Below are 26807 nucleotides of genomic sequence, written 5' to 3' on the forward strand. Positions count from 1 at the left end.
AGTTGCCATGGCTGAGGGGAGGGGAGAATGGGGTGACTGCTCAGGAGCATGGGGTTTCATTTGAGGCTGATGAAAATGCTCTGGAGTTAGGTAGTGGTGAGAGTTGCATTACCTAGTGAATATACGAAAAACCACTGAGTTGTGCACTGTAGTGAATTTTATGGTATGACATTATATCTCAATAAAAAATGGATCACACCACACTGAATTTCAATTTACAGTGTTCCTTTACTTCCATTTAATCTGGGTTATCTTATTTCTTAAAAACACTGGATTCCTTTGTTGTCAAATCAGCAAAAATAGTTCAGAGATAAAAGGAATCCATCAATTACTGCGGGTGTGCTCAGTTGTGTCTGACTCTGTGACCTCATGGACTATGGCCCGCCAGGCTCCTCTGTCCAGGGGATTTCCCAGGCAAGAATACTGGAGTCAGTAGCCATTCCCTCCTTCAGGGGATCTTCCCAACCCAGGGATTGAGCCTGAGTCTCCTGCATCTCCTGCACTGCAGGCAAATTCTTCACTGATGAGCCATCGGGGAAGCCCCCACCAATTACTAAGAATGGAATTTAAAGGACTGCCTTCAGTCATTCAACACATTTATTTTTTAAAAAATATCTGTAACTTTAAGCATCCTATATTAATGTTTCTTTTTTCAAACACCCAGGGTGTCTCAAAAAAACAGCAGTGGACTTTGTCTCCTCTGGACTCAAAGCCTCGATAGATCCCATTGGCCCTGCTCCCATGTTTCTAAAATAAGGCACTGCCTGTCTCTTCCCAGCCCCCCAAGACCTCCTACCTGGCTGACCAGCGATGACCATGGGCTGCACAAACAGCTGGAAGAGCTTGTCCAGCACCAGATGCAGGAAGAGCACAAGGGGCTCTAGGCGGGAGGAGTTTAGGCAGATGATGCTGAGCTTCAGCTCATGTTCCAGTGCCGATTCACTGATCTTCTGGTCCAGCACACGGATGGGGAAGGTCACCTGGCTCTCCAGGGAGTGGCAGAGGGTGAAGAACTTCTCCAGATGGTTGTCCTGGGAAGGCAGATGGCAGGCCTCATGGGTCTCATCCCATCAACCCTCACCGGTGGATTCATAAACACAATCAAATAGTGACTTCTAGGAAGAGCCACTCATCTAGTGATTCAGAGCAGGAGGTCTAAGACATGATGTTTCAGACCCAGGTTATGTATGACTTCTTCACAGAGTGGTGTGCACAACATAGATCCTATCAATAATTATTAACTGAAGAAAAATTAATTTGTACTCTGACCTGTTTATAGGCAAGGGCAAATACACTGGGCAAACACAATGCCAAAATAAGGGCCTAAGCCGATGCAAAACCCAGTCAGTGGCAGGAAAAGAAGGGAAAGTAGAACTGAAAAAAATGCTGGAGGAAAAATGGCAGCATTACAGACAGAAACATCTGACAGTGCAGGTACCAGTCTGCTTCAACATTTTTATAAGGTCTTTATTTCTTTCAACATTAAATAAAACCTAACAGGTCTTCAATTTCCCACACAGAACTAAAAGGTCTTTTTTTTTTTGGTTTTATCCGTGCACAAAGCTTTTCATTGATCTTTCATTGACCTGTCCTTAGGAGTCTCTCTGCTGCACCCCATCTTCATTATTAGTCTTTTGCTCTGATTTAAACTTGACCTTGATGTTCCTTACCTGGGTGTGAACAGAAGAAACAGCTTGCACTTCAATATTGAATACTCCCTTATGTCCTTCAGCCCATTTAATGGGAGGATTCTGTGAAGGGACTTTCTGTATTAAAAGGGAAAAATAAAAGCAATTCAATTCCCTTTTCTCATTACTAACAAGGAGAGTAAAGTGACTTGGCAATAGATATCAGGGTTTTACAAATATAAAAATCCCTGGAAAACACAACTTGGCCTTAGAGTTAGGAGCCCTGGATTCAAGTTCAGTTCTATACCAAACTAATTATTTTTACTTTGACAAGTCAGTGAGACTCTCTGGGACTTTGTTTTCTCATGCTGAAAGGAGGGGTTTGAAGTGAGTGATCTGTCAAATTTAAGCTTCCATCAGCAGGTGGTAATCCTGATTCTAAGAATTAATGTAATATCCTAATGATTTCTCCATTAATCAGGACAATGCCAGAACAAAGTGTAGAATAAAAGGCATGAAATTTTAATGCTTTTGAGTGACTGCAGTTTTGTTCTCTTTTAACAAAACGTATCTGAGTAGTAGTCCTTCTAGGCTCCTCCTTTAATTACTCAAAATGACTTTTTATACCATTTATATGTCAATAGCCCCGCAGTCCTCAGAGACCACTTCTTGCCTTAAAATCCTGAGGGAATTGTCATCTTACATCACTGAGGGAAGAGGGCCCACGCTCACACAGCCATGTGAGTGCGGGTTTTGTGTCTCTTGCATTTTAACGAAAGGGTGCATGCTGTACTTGCAAGGGTAGGACGTATACATGGGTTGGGGACCTCTGGACACATCTCAGAGAGAGTCACAAACTGGGGTCCAAAGCTTGATCCAGCCCGCAGACAAGTGCTGTCTGGCCCAGTGTTAGAAACTTTGCTGAATTAGTTGCTAAACATTTGAAAATCAGACAAATTCACACGAAAGCCTGCTTTTCTAACATCGTTTGAGAACTGGAAGATATGAAGACATTGGTCTTGCATCCCAGCATGGCACTGATCTGAAGAGCAGAGGGACCTTGAAATGGGAAGACAGTCTCCAGCATGAACAAATTCCACCAGGAACTGGCATTCATTAAAAAGTCTGACTCCTGTGGACACTGGAATTTGCAGTAAGCTAAAGCAATACAGGGGCTTCCCAGGTGGCTCAGTGGTAAAGAATCTGTCTGCCAATGCAGGGGACATGGGTTCAATCCCTGTAAAAGGAAATGGCAACCCACTCTGGTACTCTTGCCTGGGAAATCCCATGGACAGAGGAGATTGGTGGGCTACAGTTCACAGGGTCGCAAAAGAGTCAGACATGACTTGGCAACTAAACAACAAAAACAAAAAGCAATACTGACCATTAAAAATATAATATGAGCCATCTATGTCATTTAAAATTTTCTAGTAGCCATATTTTAAAATATATTTAATGTGATAATAATTTTAATACTAGTGTCACTGAACCCAGTACAGCCTAAAGATTATGGTTTCAACATGTAATCAATATACAGAATGGTGGATGAGATATTATACATTCTTTTTCTGTTACTAAGTCTTTGAAACCTAGTTTGCATTTTTATATTTATAGCACATCTCAATTTGGACAAATCACATTTTGAACAGCCTCATGCGGCTAGTAGCAACTATACTGGACAGTGAGGGTCTAAAGGATATTAGGAGACACTGAGGGCATATTGATAGATAGCTTAGGGCAAGTAGGGAAAAGAACTAATATTTACTTAAGCATTGCTTGATATCCATGATCTCAATTAATGTTCAGAGCAACTTTGTAGGCAGATATGGGCTAGATTTCATCTTTGAACCTCAGAGAGGGTAAGCAATTCACCCATGTTCACATTAGGGCATGGCAGAATCTGAGTTTTGGATAGAGATTTATCTGTCTCCAAATCCAGGTTTGTTTGGCATCATTAAAAAGATAATTGCGCATTCTAGGAAGTTATAATGTGCAGCTTGATGTTGAAAAGATGGTTTTGAGGACTTCAACAAGGGGCTGTATGTCCAAATCATAATGCCTGTGAATACATTCAGGAGACCAGTTTTGATCTAAAGCGGGAATATGCCTGTGGCCCAGAGCAATGGAAGCTTCTCTCTCCAGGGGGAAAAAAGGAAAACATAAAATGGAATAGCCTGGAGATGGGTGCTGTGTGGTCAGAGTAGGGAAGAAAGTTGACTCTAAAATTTGGAACAAAATTCAAATTCCTGGGAAATTCTTCAACTTGAAATATGCAAGGAAAACAAAAGAGATGAAGAGGAACCTATAGATTAAGAGTCTTAAAAGACATGTATGTCAACCAATAGCAATGTATGGAGTTTATTTGGATCCTGATACATAAACAAACAAACAAACTCTAAAAAAAATGACATTAATGGGATAATTGGAAATTTGATCACTGACTGGATATTTATGAAATACTGTTAATTTTTAAGGTATGACAATGGTACTGTGATAGTTAAAAAAAAAAAATCCCTTATCTTTTAAGGTAAAATACTGAAATATTTATACATGAAATGAAATGATGTCTGGTATTTGCTTCAAAATAATTCTTATTGATGTAAACCCACACCAACGAGACTGAGAAGCATGAGAGCTGCTGCTGGTGCAGGCAGAACGGAGCATTCACTGGGCTCCTTTGAACGAGTGGACTGCAGCTGAGCGTGTGGGCAAAAGAGGCAGCACAGGAAACAGGAGGGAAAGACTGTTGACACTGGTATCTTTAGAGGAATAAGAGCCCCAATATCCACCTGAGGACTGTAACAACTGACCCGGAGGAGAAACTGAAAGAATCTGGCATGGGAACCTTTTATAAGGAAGGGAACTGAGAGCGACTATTAGCAAAGTGGGCTGTATTTGCTTCCCTTTTAAAATACACTATTCTGAAAATCCCTCTGTTATAGATAATACAACGTACAATGCTGCCTTGAATTTATCCAACATTCTGAATTGGTAATAATCTAAATGAATGAGGTTGTAAAGACAGTTATTTTCTCCCATCCTATCAGAACAATGTGCTGTCTGAAGACCTCCTGTGCTGACAGATGACAGCTGCCCAAAATGCACTGAGCATCCTTGGTCATGTATAAAGAAATGGAACCAAGAATAAAGGATAAAAAAGTAAAAAGGAACTGTAAGCTGCCTTGGCCTTTCATAAATATCTAAACTTGGCACAGTAATTAATAACTGAAATTTCATTCATGAATATGTTGTGGCTATTTAACAATATTTATTATTTTCATATTTCAGAGTATTCTAATTCAAAAGAATTATCTATAAATTTGGCATTAGAATACAAATGTAAATACTTTTAATGAAAATTTGCAACTTTTTAATGTTTTGACATAGTTTTCTATTTGTCTTTATTTCAGGTACCAAAATTATAAAACATCTAAGTAATATATTTTTTTTGTTGTTTCAGGGCTCAGGGTTGAATTCACCCTGAGCATGTGAATATAATAAAAAGATTACTAAAAAAAAAAAAAAAAAGAAATGGGAAGTGGGTCTGGAAAGGTGGTCCAAGACCATGGCTGGACAGGAAACAGCTGATGGCCAGCTTGCTGGTTACCTCTGCAGAATGCATAGAGTAGTTGGGTGGCAGCTTTTCCAAGGCAACTGGGAGACAGTAGGATCCAGTTTGAAGACGTTCATTTAAGAGAATTGGCAGCCACTGAAACAGATGATGTAAAGAATAAAATGGTATTTATTACAGCATATAATTCTGGCAATTTGTCTAGCTCACAATAATCAAATGCAACTAAATGATGATTAGATATTGACCAGGGCTCTTTTAGGCAGTAATTTCTGTCAAGTTCTTTGCATTTTAAATTCCTCGAGAGCTCCTGAGATGGTATTATCAATGATTCACTGCTTTCAGAGCCAAACTAGTAGCATTTTTTTCTTTAAGGCTAACGTTTGTGTGTGTCTAAACATCAAGGTTCAGTTTACCTTTTATATATTTTAAAGAAATAACTCTTTCTCCTTGGAGGAAAAGTTATTTTCATATGTGAAGCATACACACACACACACACACACACACACTTTGGAAATAATGCACATTGTAATGCTTTTTTATAAATGAATATTCTTTCAGTAGCGATCACCCACTACCTTTCATTCCTGAAATTGTCATTTGCTAAGTCAAGTCACCTCCGCTCTGCTACTTCTAACAGGAAAAAAGCAAGCGAAGAGAATGTAGTTGCTTATCTCTGCAGGTACCCTGGACGCACCAGCAACCGCAGTGTGAATTTGCCAGTTGAAAACAACTCACTGAATATCCCAGGAGACTTTCTACTGAGTTTCCTTGCTTCTGCTGACAGCTGATATGATAGAAGGTGAACAGGAGGTGGTGATTTACTGTAAGCTTAGCAGGGAGCTTAATTTTCACTTCTTCATAGAAGTCAGGAGACCTGTTTCAAAAGCACATTATACACAAATGACTTTTAGCAAGAAAGATGGCTGCTCTGACTATAAATTGTAACACCATGGACCCTCTGCCCCTCAGGGTTTGCCTGCTTGGTGTCTCACTCTTCATTTTACATCAGCCTGCTCCTAGCTGAAAGTCCTTGAGATCAAGCTTATGTCACTGGATACACTTCACTTACATAAGGCTGCTCACAAACTAAAAGCTTTGTCAGGAAAAAAAAAAAATCCCTGCACACAATAGAAAAATCCAACAATTTAATTTGGACAAGGGATGAGGTATAGAGTCCTGCTCTGACCTCCTTTTCTATTTCTACCGCAAGAACAGGGTACAACACTCGGCTGGCACTCAACAAAAATTTGGGGGAAACAAATGAAGGATGCAGGAAGGAAAGGGGACCTGATTGTACTGAATTATGAAGTCCGGAAGTTTACTAACAGCTTCATGTACGTTACTCATTTAACCCTCATCTCAGTCCAAGAGGGTAGGTTCAGAAAAGTACTTAAATGGGCCAAGGTTACCAGGCTGGGGTCAAATCCAAGTCCGTCTGGTCCTGAAAATGTGAATAACAGTTTAGACATTATTCTGTGACTCAACTTACCCACATAAAAATGAGTGTTCCATTTCTCCTTTGGTCAACTTAAATCTTAAAGTTAGGTAGTGGCATAGGTGTGGAGTGGTGTATAGAAAACAAGGAGATAGAGCAAGGACTGGATTTTGCTTCTGGCCCCTCCAGTATCTCAAAGCTAAGCAGGACACTTTTTTCTTTATGTAACAGCATAAAACCTCTCAGTATCACACTAGGGTAGAAGGTTCCAGAAAAGTCAAAACAGTATTAGGTTCTTGAAGACACATTCTCCCGATCACAGTTACTGGCAAAAACTGTCCGTCTGCAACACAGAATCAGGGAACTGGCATGGGCTATCTCTGTCCCTTAGTCCCTAAATTTTAAAAACTGGTAAGAGGAATCACCTAGAAGATTCAGAAAATCAAGGAAATAATGAAACAAGCTTGGCATATGTTTAGAACTGGGAAATACACTTACTTGTTATGGTATGTAACGGCTGTGTACACTTCCTGCAGAAATTCAGGGCCATTGGATTTTCCAAAGATGACCTGTTTGCCAGTATAGAAAGGGTCATATTAACTGTGATATTTGAGTAAATCAAATCAACAATCATCCCAGTGGGATGCTCTGGTCTCATAGAGCTGTATTTTTATAAATTAAGAGCGCTGAGTTCTACATGCGACCCAACTGATGCAGAAGAACTGGCTACAAAAATAAACTGAGACCCCAGGGGGCTACATCAGTGACCGAGGGCCACAGGCTTGTGAGACTAGAAAGCCAGTGCTCTCTGCATTTGCCTCTCCACCTAGAGGTCTGTACTACAGGGCAATGTCAAAGGGTTGCATCCTCAGTGAGATCCCTTTTCCAGCCTCTTTTCCCTGGTTGCTTTTGTCATTAGGATCTTCACTGGCCACATATTTATGCTATTTAAAGACTCCTCTTCGGACACACATTAGCCCAAAAGGCCCATGACTTCACAAGTGGACTCACTTTTTGAAGAGCCTTCCCTTCTAGATGCAATAATGCCCGTGCCAGGCCCCAGAGCTTGATGAGTGGTGAACAGGCTGGAGTCTGCCCCCTACTTGTCCCTGGCTGGGCACCCTGGCTACCATCAGGATCTGCAGAGTTGTGCCTGGCAGCCCTGACAGACTTGCCAGGGGTGAGAGCAGTGAGAACTAGGGGAGTCTTCCTCCTAGGGTTTCCTCCCCACAACCATTGTAAGAAGATACGTTGTGTAGGTGGGACATTAAAATATGGTTTACTGAATCACTTTACTGTATATATTGCAAACATTGGTACAACACTGTAAATCAACTATACTTCAATTTAAAACAAACTGGCCATTAAAAATTAATTAATTAAAAGATGGTTTTATGAAAAGTGAATATTTGAAGAATGGGAGCACTGGAAAAAATGTCAATAGAATTCTATGACTTAAAACAGTAATAGCTAACCACCATTTCATTTATAGGCAGCTGGTTAAAAAAACACAAATTCTGGGGGTTGGGGCTCCTTAGGGGACACTGCATTACATATTATTATTTGATTTATCTTCTACCTCAGGATGAAGATCCATTCCTAGAAGGTGTTGAGATGGTGTATGTTTATTGTTACTAGGCATCACTTTTTTTTTCAAATCTCTAGATGTGGACTCGGAAAAGGCAATGGCACCCCACTCTAGTACTCTTGCCTGGAGAATCCCATGGACGGAGGAGCCTGGTAGGCTGCAGTCCATGGGGTCGCACAGAGTCGGAGACGACTGAAGTGACTTAGCAGCAGATGTGGACTGGGGCTTGAGGAGATGTGTACCACAGCATACAACTGAAAGTACAGCAAACATGGCTGGCACCCTGGGCCTGTCTCTCTACTTCCTATGCTGTAAGGATGGTTGGAACAAATTCATATGTTTCAGTCCTCTAAAATGATATGCGTTTCTGAATTTCACAGCTCACTGTGGAATAAGTTTCGACTTAGGCTGACCCGGATTCCCCATCAGTATCCTGGGCTCAGTATCCTGGGACCAGTAATGGACCAGCCACAAAGTGCTCTGCACACGCTCAGTGGTACTGGCCTGAATCAACACACACTGTAGACCGTTCAGCCCTGGATTTTGTCTGTGTGAACTGACAAGGAAGTTCAGCCCACCCTGCTTAGAGGCAAATGTGTATTCCCCTCCTTACTGGCATAGCACTGCTTGCATCCTCTCCACACATAAACTGGATTTTGATTGTGATGTTCCGGGCAGACGCTACTTTGTTAGCAAAGTTCAGCCTCTGTGGGTAGACATAGAGAAGGTTTCTGGAAAAGAAAAGATGAGGAGCCAATCAGTAAGATCTAGAATCTATTTTAACCAAGTTGTTCAGGGGATGCTGAAGTCTGCACTCATAAGGTGACTGTTCTGAAGGAGATTTTTCTCTCAGAAGTGAATTACCTTTGGAGAATAAATGCATTATTGTTGATTCTTCGTCTTCAACTGCAGTGATCTGATCATAACCAACACTGTTCTCTGTTTTGCTGCACAGACAGAGGTGTCTGCTGCAGCTGAGAAAGTCCTGGAATGTGGAAATCTGCCCAGAGGTAACTATATGTCTGATACAAAGATAAGAAAACAAAAAGGTTCTGCTCATTTTAAAAGGAAATCATGGCCACAGATGATGGCCTAATTTCATTTCTCCTTTCTAATCCCATGCAGCACTTTTCTAAAAAAAGAATCTTAATTGGGCTGTACCATGCTACATGCAGGATCTTAGTTTCCAGACCAGGGATTGAACCTGTGCCCCCTGGTTCAAGTGGAAGAGCACAGTCTTAACCACTGGACCACCAGGGAAGTCCCCATAGTTTCAATTTTTTTATTGTCATGACATATTACACTGGTTTAACTTTCTTTTCTTATATAAGATGACAGTTCATCTAAGCCCAATTAGCTATGTAACATAATAATACAACACTATGAATAATATACTCATCCATTCAACAACTATAGGACAAATACTAGGCTGACTATAACTTTGTATATTTTTTCTTTCTATTTGCATTACTACTACTATAATCCACTAAAAAGTAAGCTCCATGAGGGCAGAGATTTTTATCTGATGTTTTTGATTCACTGATGTATTCCCAGCACTACACTGGCGCCTGGGACATAGTAGGTGCTAAAAAAAATTACTTGTTGAACAAAAGAATGAATGTATATACATTCAATTAATCATATTTCTGACTTTAAGACACAACAGCGGTACTAATATTTATAAGTATCATTAATATTTATCCACAGACTGGTTTCAAATAGGAAAAGGAGTACGTCAAGGCTGTATATTGTCACCCTGCTTATTTAACTTATATGCAGAGTACATCATGAGAAACCTGGGCTGGAAGAAGCACAAGCTGGAATCAAGATTGCCGGGAGAAATTATCAGTAACCTCAGATGACACCACCCTTATGGCAGAAAGTGAAGAGGAACTAAAAAACCTCTTGATGGAAGTGAAAGTGGAGAGTGAAAAAGTTGGCTTAAAGCTCAACATTCAGAAAACTAAGATCATGGCATCTGGTCCCATCACTTCATGGGAAATAGATGGGGAAACAGTGGAAACAGTATCAGACTTTCTATTTTGGGGCTCCAAAATCACTGCAGATGGTGATTGCAGCCATGAAATTAAAAGACTCCTTGGAAGGAAAGTTATGACCAACCTAGATAGCATATTCAAAAGCAGAGATATTACTTTGCCAACAAAAGTCCGTCTAGTCAAGGCTATGGTTTTTCCAGTGGTCATGTATGGATGTGAGAGTTGGATTGTGAAGAAAGTTGAGTGCCAAAGAATTGATGCTTTTGAACTGTGGTGTTGGAGAAGACTCTTTGAGAGTCCCTTGGACTGCAAGGAGATCCAACCAGTCCATCCTAAAGGAGATCAGTCCTGGGTGTTCATTGGAAGGACTTATGCTAAAGCTGAAACTCCAGTACTTTGGCCACCTCATGGGAAGAACTGACTCATTGGAAAAGACTCTGATGCTGGGAGTGATTGGGGGCAGGAGGAGAAGGGGACGACAGAGGATGAGATGGCTGGATGGCATCACCGACTCGATGGACGTGAGTTTGAGTGAACTCCGGGAGTTGGTGATGGACAGGGAGGCCTGGCGTGTTGCGATTCATGGGGTCACAGAGTCAGACGTGACTGAGTGACTGAACTGAACTGAACTGAATATTTATCCTAAGCTGGGTAGTTTCTTTAATTTTCAAAATTATCCTATAGATAGATACAATTTTCATGGCAACACCCCCACAACACAAATGAAAAAAAAAAATGATATAGTTAGGAAACGGCAATCAAGAGCTGAAGTCAGGCACTCTGGATACAGTCACTCTGTTAACCTTATCCAAGCTCTATTCTCGTCAGATAAGGCTCCCATTAAATAAAATTATAAGAATGGCCTTTTCAGACTATTTATGACATCTCTCAGAGGCAAGCTTGCCTTAATTCTCGGGATCTCATTAACAGCTGAGCGTCAACAGTACACCAAAGGCTGATTTGACTGTGTCATGTTCTCTGGGAAAGTCTCCTGTCTTCCTCACTCTTGGTCCATGATTCTAAATCCTAATTACACATTCTCCCCAAAAGGACATATTCTGGCCCCAAAGGCTTCAGATGACAAAACAACCTTTGTGTTAACTATATTATCAAGAGAACAGTGATCAAGAAGGAGGACCAGGTGACCAGATTTTTCCCTCTGTGAATTAAGGTTCTCATGATACTTTACAAGGGTTTGCATATTAATCCATACCAGAGCTTCTCAGCCTCACCACTACTGACATTTTGGACTGGATAGTTCCTTGTTGTGGGGACTTTCCTGCACATTGTAGGATGTTTAGCAGTACCCCTGCCCTCTACCCACTAGATGTTAGTAGTACCTCCCCTCTACTCAGCTGTGATGAGTAAAAATGTCTCCAGACATTGCCACATGTCCCCAGGAGTGGCAAAGTCACCCTCACTTGAGAACCACTGACCTCTACATGTGAATTTTGCATTACAAATCTATATAACTATGCCTGGCAAATTTCCTATCTTTACTAGATATAATCAGTGCATCTAGTGGGTCCATACTCACATGTAAAGGGTTTCCATTGGAAAAGTATAAAGTCAATACTCAAGAATTAGGCAGAAGAAAATTTTTAATGTTTGATTTATGATGTCAGAGGTAGTCAGGGACTGAAAAACCAAAAGAAAAAGACTTGACTGACACTGTTGTTCAGTTCTATCCTCTTCATGATAACCTCCCCCTTGTGGGTGTGCATTGTGTGTGTGCATGAATGCAAGCAAATAGTCTTCTGGACCAATATTTACACAAATCCATGAATTTACCCCATGGATCTTTCTTGCTACAACAGTATCAACAGTGACAACACTAATAACCACAACCCTGGGTAAGTCTCAATGACTAGGCTAGTGAACCTCCATCTGATGGACACGCAGATGAGAAACTGAGGCCCTGAGAGGTAAAGTGACAGTTCACTTCCTGAATTAGCCTCCAAGTGGGTACAGAGTCCAGTTCGGCGCTGACTCTACAATGGCTGTCTCAGGGATGCCTTGCAAATCTTGCTCGGTCGCACTGAGGGACCCCACCTGCGATGCAGGCAGATGGAGCTGAACTTCAGAGGCCATCAGGAAAGGTCACAGATTAGTAATGAAGGCAGAATGCAGTTCATGGTTGGCAACACAGGTGTCCATGTGGCTTATACACTCCTCTCTGCTCGCTCTCGGTCATCTCCGCGGCCACCACACCCACCACCAGAGCCAATGTTTACTGAGTGGCCATGTGGGGAGTGGTTAAGGGCCCTGAAGTCAGACTTGGGCAAGCTGCTTAGCCTTTCCAAAGCCTTTCCTAAGCTAACCCCAGTGGGGTTAGTAATTGCACCCACTTCCTAGGGCCATAGGGAATGTTAATGAACAAGAACTTAGTGATAGCGAGGTGATGAGTATCACTTCCACAGAGCTAAAGTGAGATACACACCCCATCTACACCCTCCGCTCCAGATCATCCTCGTTTCTTACTTGGATTTCCACAGTGCTTTCTGCATTGCTTTCTCTTCTAGATTTGCCCCATTCACTGGACTCCTTATATGCTGGTTAGAAGGATCTTTCCAAAGTGTAAGACAAATGATGTCAGGCGCCTACAAGAGTTCCTAAACGTCTTCTCATGGACCTACAAGATCTGGCCCTTGGCAATTTCTCTGATGTTACCAGGCATCACTTTCCCACACTGGCCTTCTTCAAGGCCTAGAATATTTCAAACTCATTCTCACCTTGGGGGTTCCTATACCTGCAGTTTTCTCTGCCTAGAAGGGTATCTCCTGGTTCTCTGACTCATTCCTTCTCATCTCTGGGGTTTTACCTCACATGTCAGATCCTCAAAGAGGTCGTTCTCCCATCTTACTTAATTGGGCCACTCCATTCACATATTCTCTCTCTTTTATAATTATACGATGATCATACATACATATGCTTACAAAAATAACTGATTATGAATAATGATTATGAAATACATGATTATGAAAATAATATATGTATCTATTCTCTTCAATCTTGAATACTTGCAAAAGTACAGAAAAGTAGAAAGAATAAAACAACAACAATTTGATAGCCCAACACAAAATTACTGACAAGGTTAGCATATGTTCTTCTAGTCTTTTCCCCTCTATATGTTGAATATTTTATCTACATATTTATACACAAAACTTAAAAAAAAATTTTGTTGTCATTTAACACTGTTCAGTTATGATCATTTTCTGGTGTCACTAAACATTGGTTTTTTGGCCATACCACGTGGCATGTGGGATCTTAGTTCCCCAACCAGGGATCGAACCTCATGCCTGCACTGGAAGGCAGAGTCTTCACCGCTGGACTGCCAGGGAAGTCATTAAATAGTTTCAATAAACATGATTTCAATGGATGTATATTATCCCATATTATGAGTGTGCCATCATTTCCACAGTCTCAAAAAATAAGCACTAAGATTATTTCCTTTTTTTTTTTTTCAATTCTAAAGTTAGAATGAACACTTTCTATATCTTGCCTCTCTGCAATTCAGGAAGAATCCCTTTTAATTCTAAATAGTTCAGTTTCTTCATCTTTAAATTAATTGAAAAGATACCAATCAACCTTTCTTTATGCTGTGCTAGAAGAAATACTGAGCCAGAGTTCATAAAAATGCTTTGAAGTAGAGAGATGAAAGGGTCTGTGTAAATCACAATGGTAAAGCCCAGCAAGCCTGGATAAGCAAGTCAGCTGTCAGCACACTTGTCTCCTACATCCCAAGCCAGGGCACCACCTACCTGTCCTACACGTCTCCCAACACCAGTCGACAGTTTTGCACGTGGCTTCCAAAGGGGTTGCTGGCCCCTACATTCAAACATCATTACCATGGGCACTCAGCGTTCTGCCCTGTATGAATGCACTTTCTGCAGAATACAGAGCAGGAAAGAAACATCCAGAGAATTTAGTCCACATTCCTTTTCTGTCGACCAGAGACTGACTAACCCAGAGAGGTTAAATGATTTTGCCTAAGAATTTTTTTAAGAATATGCATTTCCCAAGGATCATCATAATTCTTACTGGCAAGAATGCTAAGTGATACGTTTTGTTAAATCTGCATGATTTCTAAGAAATGAATGTAAGAAAATAACAGTGTTTTCTCTTGGAAGGAAAGATCTACCTACAGGGTCAGTAATCCACAGAGCCTCAACCAGATAAGAATAATTATCAATAAACTGATAAACAGCCTCATACATTTTATATATGGTAAATTATAAGTGTGTGTGTGTGAGTTGCTCAGTTGTGTCTGACTCTTTGCAACCCCATGGACTGTAGCTTGCCCGGCTCCTTTGTCTATGGAATTCTCCAGGCAAGAATACCACAGTAGGTAGCCATTCCCTTCTCCAGAGGATGTTCCCAACCCAGGGATCAAACCCAGGTCTCCCGCACTGCAGGCAGATTTTTATGGTCTGAGCCATCAGGGAAGACCGAGAATTACATTATCTAATGATTTTTGAGAATGTCCACTATAACTGAACTAGGAATCCCTTGTTACTGCAAAGTTATTTCAGAAGTTTCTTTAGTAACTACAGGCCTGATGTAAGTGTAGGCATTTAGTATAATCTCATCTTTTCCCAAATGTGGGCAAAAAGGCTTCTCTTCAGTCAGGTGCATCACAACACAGAAGGGGACGTTTGGTATTCATCAACAATTTTCTTTCCAAAGCCACTTCAGATGGCTTCTCTTGATTACAAACTATTTTAGAAACTTCAAATTCTTTCCATTGATTCAGCAACAGCCCCTCAACTTATTTTTAAACTGTTGGCATTGAGCAGCTCCAGGAAGTCAGAAGTTAACTTGTGGAATCTGACCATTATTAGATCCAATTGTTGACAAAACTCTCTCTGCTCTTTATGGTTTTGGGATCATCCTCTATTTCTTTTGCTGAAAACAGGTTAACTCAAGGGACCTTGACATCTTTGAAAGCCACAATGACAAAAACATCAGTTTGGTTTTTCCTCCGTTTAGCCTATCCTTCATCCAGTGCAAGGAAACAAAGACAAAAGCTGCCCTACAAAACAGAAAAACAAACTATAGAATGGAAGAAAATATTTACAAATGATACAGCTGACAAGGGAATTATCTCCAAAATATACATACAGCTCATATAACTCAATGTAAAAAAAAAAAAACAACCTAATAAAAAAATGGGCAGAAGATCGAAGCAGACATTTCTTCAAAAAAGACATACAGATGGCCAATAGGCACATGAAAAGATGCTGCTGCTGCTGCTAAGTCACTTCAGTCCTGTCTGACTCTCTGCGACGCCATAGACGGCAGCCCATCAGGCTCCCAATCCCTGGGATTCTCTAGGCCTAGAATACTGGCATGGGTGGCCATTTCCTTCTCCAATGCATGAAAGTGAAAAGTGAAAGTGAAGTCGCTCAGTCGTGCCTGACTCTTAGCAACCCCATGGACTGCAGCCTACCAGGCTTCTCTGTCCATGGGATTTTCCAGGCAAGAGTACTGGAGTGGGTTGCCATAGCCTTCTCCTGAAAAGATGCTACACATTGCTAATTATTCACTTCAGCTCAGTTCAGCTGCTCAGTCATGTCCGACTTTTTGCGACCCCATGAACTGCAGCACGCCAGGCCTCCCTGTCCATCACCAACTCCCGGAGTTCACTCAAACTCATGTCCATCAAATCGGTGATGCCATCCAGCCATCTCATCCTCTGTCATCCCCTTCTCCTCCTGCCCCTAGTCCCTCCCAGCATCAGGGTCCTTTCCAATGAGTCAACTCTTCGCATGAGGTGGCCAAAGTACTGGAGTTTCAGCTTCAGCATCATTCCTTCCAAAGAAATCCCAGGGCTGATCTCCTTTAGGATGGACTGGTTGGATCTCCTTGTAGTCCAAGGGACTCTCAAGAGTCTTCTCCAACACCACAATTCAAAAGCATCAATTCTTCGGCGCTCAGCTTTCTTCACAGTCCAATTCTCACACCCATACATGACCACTGGAAAAACCATAGCCTTGACTAGACGAACCTTTGTTGGCAAAGTAATGTCTCTGCTTTTTAATATGCTATCTAGGTTGGTCATAACTTTCCTTCCAAGGAGTCTTTTAATTTCATGGCTGCAATCACCATCTGCAGTGATTTTGGAGTCCCCAAAAAATAAAGTCTGATACTGTTTCCACTGTTTCCCCATCTATTTCCCATGAAGTGATGGGACCGGATGCCATGATCTTCGTTTTCTGAATGTTGAGCTTTATGCCAACCTTTTCACTCTCCTCTTTCACTTTCATCAAGAGGCTTTTTAGTTCCTCTTCACTTTCTGCCATAAGGGTGGTGTCATCTGCATATCTGAGGTTATTGATATTTCTCCTGGCAATTTTGATTCCAGCTTGTGCTTCTTCCAGCCCAGTGTTTCTCATGATGTACTCTGCATATAAGTTAAATAAGCAGGATAACAATATATAGCTTTGACGTACTCCTTTTCCTATCTGGAACCAGTCTGTTGTTCCATGTCCAGTTCTAACTGTTGCTTCCTGACCTGCATACAGATTTCTCAAGAGGCAGGTCAGGTGGTATGGTATTCCCATCTCTTTCAGAATTTTCCACAGTTTATTGTGATCCACACAGTCAAAGGCTTTGGCATAGGCAATAAAGCAGAAATAGATGTTTTTCTGGAACTCTCTTGCTTTTTCCATGATCCAGCGGATGTTGGCAATTTGATCTCTGGTTCCTCTGCCTTTTCTAAAACCAGCTTGAACATCTGGAAGTTCACAGTTTACGTATTGCTGAAGCCTGGCTTGGAGAATTTTGAGCATTACTTTACTAGCGTGTGAGATGAGTGCAATTGTGCGGTAGTCTGATGCTTTGGCATTGCCTTTCTTTGGGATTGGAATGAAAACTGACCTTTACCAGTCCTGTGGCCACTGCTGAGTGTTCCAAATTTGCTGGCATAATGAGTGCAGCACTTTCACAGCATCATCTTTCAGGATTTGAAATAACTCAACTGGAATTCCATCACCTCCACTAGCTTTGTTCGTAGTGATGCTTTCTAAGGCCCACTTGACTTCACATTCCAGGATGTCTGGCTCTAGGTCAGTGATCATCTTGTGATTATCTTGGTCATGAAGATCTTTTTCGTACGGTTCTTCTGTGTATTCCTGCCACCTCTTCTTAATATCTTCTGCTTCTGTTAGGTCCATACCATTTCTGTCCTTTATCAAGCCCATCTTTGCATGAAATGTTCCCTTGGTAGCTCTGATTTTCTTGAAGAGATCTCTAGTCTTTCCCATTCTGTTGTTTTCCTCTATTTCTTTGCACTGATGGCCGAGGAATGCTTTCTTATCTCTTCTTGCTATTCTTTGGAACTCTGCATTCAGATGTTTATATCTTTCCTTTTTTCCTTTGTTTTTGCTTCTGTTCTTTTCACAGCTATTTGTAAGGCCTCCCCAGACAGCCATTTTGCTTTTTTGCATTTCTTTTCCATGGGGATGGTCTTGATCCCTGTCTCCTGTACAATATCATGAACCTCTGTCCATAGTTCATCAGGCACTCTATGTATCAGATCTAGTCCCTTAAATCTATTTCTCACTTCCACTGTGTAATCATAAGGGATTTGATTTAGGTCATACCTGAATGGTTTAGTGGTTTTCCCTACTTTCTTCAATTTAAGTCTGAATTTGGCAATAAGGAGGGAAACACAAATCAAAACTACAATGAGGCACCACCTCACACTGGTCAGAATGGTCATCATCAAAAAGTTTACAAATAACAAATGCTGGAGAGGGTATGGAGCAAAAGGAACTCTTCTACACTGTTGGTGGGAAAGTATATTGGTACAGCCACTAGGGAGAACAGCATAGAAGTTTCTTAAAAAACCAAAAATAGAGCTACCAGATGATCCTGCAGTCCCACTCCTGGGCAAATATATGGAGAAAACCACAATTCAAAAAGACACCATGCACCCCAATGTTCATTGCAGCACTATTTACAACAAGACACGGAAGCAATCTAAATGTCCATTGACAGATAATGGATAATGATATAACCTAAGCTGCTTTTACACCAGGGAAGGTGAGCTTGTATGATTAGTGACCCTCATTAGGTAAGATTCTGAGTGAGAATATCCTTCTAAAAAAATTACAAAATGGAGCTGCCCTGGTGGCTCTGTCATAAAGAATTCACCTGCTGATACAGGAGATACAGGTTTGATCCCTGACCTGGGAAGATCCCACATGCCGAGGAGCAACAAAGTCCGTGGGCCACAACTACTGAGCTGTGCTCTAGAGCCCAGGAGCTGCAACTACTGAGCCCACGTGCCACAAGTACTGAAGCCCGAGTGCCCTGGAGCTTGTGCGCCACAACAAGAGAAGCCACCATGCAAAACCTGCACGCCACAACTAGAGAACAGCCCCCACTCACCGCAACTAGGGAAGAACCCATGCGGCAACAAAGACCCAGCACAGCCAAAATAAATAAAGTTATCTTAAAAAACAAACAAAACTACCAAATGTTCTACAAATAGAAGGAGGACAAGTCAATTTCCTCACCTTTTTATTACATAAAAAGGCTGGAGTTAAGTCTCAAATGCAATGATACTCAAGAAGAACTTAGAAAAATTGCAAGATATGATACAAATGAAGATTCTTTTCCTATCAAGACTATAAATGTAAAACAGCTGAGTGGACCTTACAGTGCAACCTTAAACACGCTGCAGGCAGTGAGATCTTAAAACTTGTCACTTAACGAATGGATCAATTTCTCTGGGTCTCTCTCTCCATCTTTCAATTGATGTCTCTTATGTATCTCTTGGTGGTGCTCACTTTCTCCCTCTCTCTCCTTGCCTCTCTCTCCTCTCTCTCTTTCTGTCTTTAATCCATGTATGTGTCTCTGACTCTCTTTCAGTGTCCCTCAGTTTCTCTCTTTCTGTGTCTTTCTGATACACCCTCTCTCATCCTTTTATCTCCCTCACAATCTCTCAGAAAATGGCAAAATGCTCCTGCTGTAGGCGCACTCCTTCAGTTTCACTGAGTCACTAAAATCCATTTTCTTCTGAGTTTGCAAGCGTTTGATGATTTCTCACCCTGGGCTGGGCCTCGGTTGTGGGCAGGATGATAGACACAAAGCCTAAGATTTATGAACATCTCAGAATTCTACAAAAATGTCTGAGACCCTCAAAAATGATTAACTCCAAAATATAAAAAGTAAAACCTCAAAACAAAAATTAATGAATTTTAAATTAAAATTAAATGCTTACCAAAGGTAACATTTTATCAGTTGACAGTAACTCTACTGAGTTTAACAATAAGCAAAAAAATCCCCCCCCCCAATTTTGCAGGTTGTTATAAAATTACACATTGGGTATATGTATTTAATATAGAAATGGATACATTTTAATATGTTTTAATTGCCGACAAAGGTCTGTATAGTCAAAGTTATGATTATTCCAGTGGTCATGTATGGATGTGAGAATTGGACCATAAAGAAGGTTGAAAGCTGAAGAATTGATACTTTTTTTTTTTGAGGGGGTGATACACAGTTTATTGAATTAGATTTTTCTATTTACAACTGAGATCACATCTACATACTATTTTGCTAGTCTACATGGGTACGTTATTTCTAACAAGTTTAGACTTAACGATGAATGGGCTCAATCATACAAAAATACACGCACACACTCACACTAATTGTTTTAAAACAGTAGTGCATACATTATACTCCTCCTATAAAGCCAGCTTTGATTAAAAACCGCTAGTTTCAAAGATCAGTCTGATTTTGAAGATGAACCAAGATACACGAGGTATGATTCTAAAATCTATCTTAGCCATTTTGTACAGTTGCTATCTTACTGGGCTATAGTATATGTTTTTAAAAAGGACACTGATGAGGGGCACTATCTGGTATTAACTGTAACCAGACAGCTGACTGCCTCCTCCTCCCCCCCAAAACCTTTGGCCAAGAGTTCCCCACTGTGAAGACTGAAAGGACCTGGTGATACTACAGCGGTCCCATTATGCTTGGAGGTGACAGAAGCAGGGCCACGTCAACCTTTAATTCTACCACACTACACAACTCACAAACGGTTCTGAGATTAGAACATTTACCACCGTACTCAAAACACTTACAGACATGGAGAGTCAGCTAAAACAGAGGGGAAAAAAAAAAGTCATAGGTGGGTAGGTAAGAAGGTAGACAAATGAAGAGTCAAGCTGCTCCGTCCAACACCTGTGCATGTATTCTTTAACTAAACGAACTCAGGAGACCAATAGCAGTGGACCTGCTCAATTCCCCTTCCAAATCAGAACAAGACTAAAAAGCTCAGGCTTGAGTTTTCTACTATGCATGGGCTCTCCGCTGGTGATGAGGAGCTCATAAGCAGGATCTCTACTCCTTCTGCACAACACGAAGCAGGCACACAGCATGCCCAGCAGCTGAATAGCTGCAAATACCAATGCTGCCCAGATAACATGCATCATGATTTCTTGTAGCTTCTTCACAACTAGAGCCTTACACCCCTCAGCATAGAGACCAGAGGGGTTGGCCAGACTGCCGTTATAGCTGCTGGCTGTCTCTCTGCAACAACTAAGAGGGACGCTCTGGTTTTTGGTTTCTTTGAACCAGTCTGTATTTTCCCAGTCTGAATAGTTGTGAATTCCACAACAGTGCAGCTGTCTCTGAACATAGTCAATGGCCCAGCTAGCAGCATCAGGGTTGGTTCCATTGTAGGTCTTATATACCTTCTGAATGCTGTGATCAACTTCATTTTCCACATTTGCTCTGTAAACATATCCCAAAACCACAACAACAACTTCTGTGACAAAAACCAAGAGTAGGATGATGACAAACGTGGCAAGTCCACAGCGGCTTTCCCGGATTGGGGCACAGCAACCAATTAGCCCAATAATGAAGAGCAGGGCCCCGACAGCTATGATCACCACAGCAGGGATGAGAGTGTACACATCTTCAAAGAAGTGGTCACAGTCGTCATAAGTGATGAACACTTAGGCTCCAACAGAGCATAAAATGCCAGCGGCTCCCCAGAAGATGAGGTTAAGAAACACCAGCACGGTCTTGGAGGAGGTGATGCCACACTGGCCCATGGTGCCGGCGGTCGGCTGCGGCCCTGCTCGGCGAGCGGGACACGCTCACCGAGCGAGGTGGCAATGGCAACGGCGCCTCCCCACAGGGAACTGCACGGCCTGTGAGGCGTTCACCGCAGCCCCCGGCACCGTCGCGCACCCAGAATTGATACTTTTAAACTGTGGTGCTGGAGAAGACTCTTGAGAGTCCCTTGGACTGCAAGGAGATCAAACCAGTAATCCTAAAGGAAATCAACCCTGAATATTCATTGGAAGGACTGCTGCTAAAGCTGAAGCTAAATTACTCTGGCTACCTGATGTGAGCAGCCGACTCATTGGAAAAGACCCTGATGCTGGGAAAGACTGAAGGTAGAAGGAGACGGGGTGGCAGAGGATGAGATGGTTAGCTAGCATCACCAACTCAATGGACTTGAATTTGAGCAAACTCCAGGAGATAGTGGAGGTCAGAGAAGTCAGGCATGCTGAACTCCATGGGGTCACAAAGAGCCAGACACGACTTAGTGACTGAAAAACAACAGCAACACAGGTGCTTTGAGAAGTCCTAAAAGGAACATGGCTGTTGAAATGGGAGAAAGGATGAATAAAATATCAGATAAATTGGTTTTTCTGTTTTATTCGTTTCCTTATAGCTAGAGACACAGGTGTTGGTTTAATAGCAGGCCGTTAGCAATATGCACTGGATTGAAGTAGATGGGATAGTAAATTGGAACCTACCTCTCTTGATGCAACACTACTGAAACAGCTTTCGATATAAAAAGCTCTCCAGGTTTCTAAATAAACACTTTCAACCTAACTACTTTGGCAATTTCAAAGTAATTTCTTTTTCTTTCCCTGGTGTTTTAAAAGTCTCCCTCTCTAACCATTTTTGCAAAGACAGAGCCAAAGAATTGGTAAACTATTTGCTGAAGTGGAAATGTAGCAAACCAACTGCATGAATAAGATGCCCTCATTCAAAAACTATAGAAAAAGGCGAGTGGCTCTTACTTCTTTTAAGCAACAGACTAAGTTGAGCAGAATCAAACTGAAATGCCTACTAATATAAGTAATGTCTTGTAGTTATCTGATGTCTTTTATTCAAGCATTCCAAAGAAAAAGCAAATCTAGAGATACTACTTTGAGCTATCTATCCAAAGTGAGAAGCCGGAGAGGTGGTTTTGTATATCATTCACATTTCACTGCTAGAAAAATGTATTTTAGATGTAATAGCAAAAGTAGCTAACAACATGTATTTCTTACTACGTGCAGGCACCATTCTAACAGTAGCTAATAGTACCAATGACAGTACTGCTATTTAGCCTCTTTAGGCAGATGATAAAACTGAGGCCCAGAGAGGCTGTATAACCTGCACAAGGCGACACGGCTGGCAAAAGGCACAGCGCAATTCAAATCCAGGCGCCCCGAAGCTCATACTAGATCCAGTGCCCATAACCACTGCTGCTTCTAAGAACAGTAAACAGTTTCTTTGGTCAACAATGAGGCTCACCAGAACTTTATCATAAGGTGGTCTTTTATTAAATTGTTTACAGGCACTAAAGGATGCTTCCCCAAGAAAATTATAAGAGTTTTTTTTTTAATTTAAAATAAAAGCTTAAAAAGTTTAAAATAAGGATGAGAGTGAGTACTGTCCCTTAAGGTGTTAGAGGTTTTGGTATTTTAAATACACTGAGTACAAATGAAGTTAGAAATCTCTGAGTTTAGCACCTGGTATATTCTCCAAATTTTCCTTTCACCCAGAAATTCTATACCTTGTTATATAATCTCTGTAATCTGCCTCACATACTTTTTTTTTAGCATGAGAATGTTTATAAATACATGCATAAAAATAAAATATTTGCTATGTCCTCTCTTGTCATTCCATGGTCTCATGCCATTAATTTATGTTTATTCCTATTTCTAATACTCTATAGTTTAGATGAAAGCACAAACTCACAAAGGAATCAGTGAAAAATGGAAAGGAGAAGAAAACCCCTAATGTGTAGGGTGAAGGGAACATTCCACCTTCAGAAATCAGAGCAAGAGAAATGGAATGTACAACCTGTTGTAGGACACCAGCCGGAGTCCACACAAGGCTGCCTGCCTCAGCACAAGAATGGAAGGGGACTCTGGGAATGAGTCACAACAGCAGCTTGTTCCTCAGTCACCTCTGTGCTCCGCGGGCTAGGCTGCAATGTCTTGTATAAACGGTGGTATTGTATTCTGAACACTGGGGACCTCTACCTCTCACCTCCACAAAAAGCAAATGCAGTTAAGAAGCCAGAGACAAAATGTTACCATGTTGTTTAGAAACACTACAATGATCCAACACGCTCTCTCCACACTCGTCATGTTAAATTAGTACACTCAAAAACAGACATCAAACGAGAGAGAAACAGAAAACAACAGCAAACTCTAGGACTTGTCATTACACCACTGCTAAGACTTACGGGGGAGGGCGGGGAGGAACTGTCGACACTTTCTCATGGATGGACTACAATTTGAACATCAAATATGAGGTCTTTGTATAGAATACCTATTATAACTACAAAGAATCCGTCTTTGAACTTGAACTAACTAAATGTTCACAGCTCCTGTATTTCAGACTACCTTTTCTATTACATCAATCCTCATCCCTTCTTTTTTTCCCCCATCCCTTCTTTTATGAGATGGATTAAAAGTTGCTCTTTAGTGAGAGCATGGTAAGCCAGTATTCTTATAAAATAAAGCAGGACCTCAAGCTGGGACAAAGAGAATGCTACCTTTTAGAAAGAGATAAAAGCATCTGAGCTCTCCATAAAACCCACTTACTTCTTGAGGAAAAGTTCAGTTGGTTTTCAATCACAAAAGACCTAAAGGGAAAGTTGGGATATTTATGGTCTTAGGTTTTATCTAGATGAGGTTCCCAATGAAAAGAATCACAAATACCCAAGCATTTGAAACATGCTGGAGAAAACTGACTGCTTTAAGAACAAAATATATCTCTCTCCAACTTTGCTTGAAACATTTTTTTAAAGATACTTTGTCTAGCTGAAATTTAACCAGTTAAGATATCCACGTTACCAAATACTTTTTTTGAAACTCTGCTTAGCAGATTGAACATATTATATGGTTTATATATCATTCACTCTCACTTTAGTATGAATTAGTTTACTCAGTTCTTGCTTTTCTTACAAAAAGGTTAGATTTATGGACTGTAGTGTGAGTGGAGAAAGGAAATAAAAAGGATGACAGGAGATTTCCCTGGTGGTCCAGTTAAGGCTCCTTGCTTCTGATGCAGAGGGCATGAGTTTGATCCCTGGCTGGGGAACTATAATCCCATATGTCACACACACACACACACACACACACAAAGGATTCAGTTCAGTTCAGTTGCTCAGTTGTGTCTGACTCTTTGCCACCCCAAGAATCGCAGCACGCCAGGCCTCCCTGTCCATCACCAACTCCCGGAGTTCACTCAGACTCACATTCAGCGAGTCAGTGATGCCATCCAGCCATCTTCCTCTGTTGTCCCCTTCTCCTCCTGCCCCCAACCCCTCCCAGCATCAGAGTCTTTTCCAATGAGTCAACTCTTCGCATGAGGTGGCCTAAGTACTGGAGTTTCAGCTTTAGCATCATTCCTTCCAAAAAAATCCCAGGGCTGATCTCCTTCAGAATGGACTGGTTGGATCTCCTTGCAGTCCAAGGGACTCTCAAGAGTCTTCTCCAACACCACAGTTCAAAAGCATCAATTCTTCATCACTCAGCCTTCTTCACAGTCCAACTCTCATATCCATACATGACCACTGGAAAAACCATAGCCTTGACTAGACGAAACTTTGTTGGCAAAGTAATGTCTCTGCTTTTGAATATGCTATCTAGGTTGGTCATAACTTTCCTTCCAAGGAGTAAGCATCTTTTAATTTCATGGCTGCACTCACCATCTGCAGTGATTTTGGAGCCCAGAAAAATAAAGTCTGACACTGTTTCCACTGTTTCCCCATCTATTTCCCATGAAGTCATGGGACCAGATGCCATGATCTTCATTTTCTGAATGTGGAGCTTTAAGCCAACTTTTTCACTCTCCTCTTTCACTTTCATCAAGAGGCTTTTTAGTTCCTCTTCACTTTCTGCCATAAGGGTGGTGTCATCTGCATATCTGAGGTTATCGATATTTCTCCCAGCAATCTTGATTCCAGCTTGTGTTTCTTCCAGTCCAGTCTTTCTCATGATGTACTCTGCATATAAGTTAAATAAGCAGGGTGACAATATAGAGCCTTGACGTACTCCTTTCCCAATTTGGAACCAGTCTGTTGTTCCACGTCCAGTTCTAACTGTTGCTTCCTGACCTGCATACAGATTTCTCAAGAGGCAGGTCAGGTGGTATGGTATTCCCATCTCTTTCAGAATTTTCCACAGTTTATTGTGATCCACACAGTCAAGGCTTTGGCATAGTCAATAAAGCAGAAATAGATGTTTTTCTGGAACCCTCTTACTTTTTCCATGATCCAGCAGATGTTGGCAATTTGATCTCTGGTTCCTCTGCCTTTTCTAAAGCCAGCTTGAACATCTGGAAGTTCACGGCTCACATATTGTTGAAGTCTGGCTTGGAGAATTTTGAGCATTACTTTACTAGCATGTGAGATGAGTGCAATTGTGTGGTAGTTTGAGCATTCTTTGGCATTGCCTTTATTTGGGATTGGAATGAAAATTGACCTTTTCCAGTCCTGTGGCCACTGCTGAGTGTTCCAAATTTGCTGGCATATTGAGTGCAGTACTTTCACAGCATCATCTTTCAGGATTTGAAATAGCTCAACTGGACTTCCATCACCTCCACTAGTTTTGTTCGTAGTGATGCTTTCTAAGGCCCACTTGACTTCACATTCCAGGATGTCTGGCTCTAGGTCAGTGATTGCACCATCATGATTATCTGGGTTGTGAAGATCTTTTTTGTACAGTTCTTCTGTGTATTCTTGCCACCTCTTCTTAATATCTTCTGCTTCTGTTAGGATTGTGGGGTAATTATTAACCACGAGACACTGCTTTGGAGAAGACCCTCAGTTGCTTTGGGTGTGATGGAGAGTGACAAAGTAAGGGGAAGCTGGGCAAGTTCTCAAATCCAGATTTTTTATCCCAAAATTTGTTCTATAACCTCCTTAAACTTGACACTGACAATATAGTCAAAATGTTCACTGGATAAATGCAGCTCTTCCAACTCCCAGCTAACACCATAGAAGCCATGATGTGGTTTTAAGGTCTATGTTATTTGTATATTCTTTGTAAGTCTCACTTAGGGAGGGCTCAGAAATTTGTTAAATAGGTCAAGCTTCAGTTGGTTTAGTAGAACACTGTTTTCAGTGGGTTTCTTTTTGGATGAAAAGAAAATACATTACATTATTTTTTTATTTAATTTAATGTAATATAATACTTTACATTAATTCTACGTAAGCAGAGATCGGAACTACTTTAGCAATATACATTTCAGGTATCTTGAAAAACTCTCCCTTCCACAGCTATATTTTGCATTTCACTCAGAAAATTTATATAAATTATACATATAT

General features: G+C 41.2%; 1 protein-coding gene and 1 pseudogene across 1 annotated transcript in view; both read right to left on the minus strand.

Annotated features, from left to right (window-relative positions):
• DOCK8 (dedicator of cytokinesis 8) overlaps nt 1-26807 on the minus strand; it is a 236012-nt gene that overhangs the window by 77652 nt on the left and 131553 nt on the right. The window contains exons 15-20 of the mRNA XM_055578247.1: nt 8839-8956; nt 7136-7206; nt 5938-6076; nt 5236-5337; nt 1671-1766; nt 797-1031 (exon numbers count right to left, since the gene is read on the minus strand). Of these exons, the coding sequence (XP_055434222.1) occupies nt 797-1031; nt 1671-1766; nt 5236-5337; nt 5938-6076; nt 7136-7206; nt 8839-8956 (761 nt within the window). The remainder of the gene's footprint in view (nt 1-796; nt 1032-1670; nt 1767-5235; nt 5338-5937; nt 6077-7135; nt 7207-8838; nt 8957-26807) is intronic.
• LOC129650080 (tetraspanin-3-like) lies at nt 19734-21429 on the minus strand (annotated as a pseudogene).

This window comes from Bubalus kerabau, chromosome 4, assembly GCF_029407905.1.
Source record: "Bubalus kerabau isolate K-KA32 ecotype Philippines breed swamp buffalo chromosome 4, PCC_UOA_SB_1v2, whole genome shotgun sequence".
Taxonomy (NCBI): domain Eukaryota; kingdom Metazoa; phylum Chordata; class Mammalia; order Artiodactyla; family Bovidae; genus Bubalus; species Bubalus kerabau.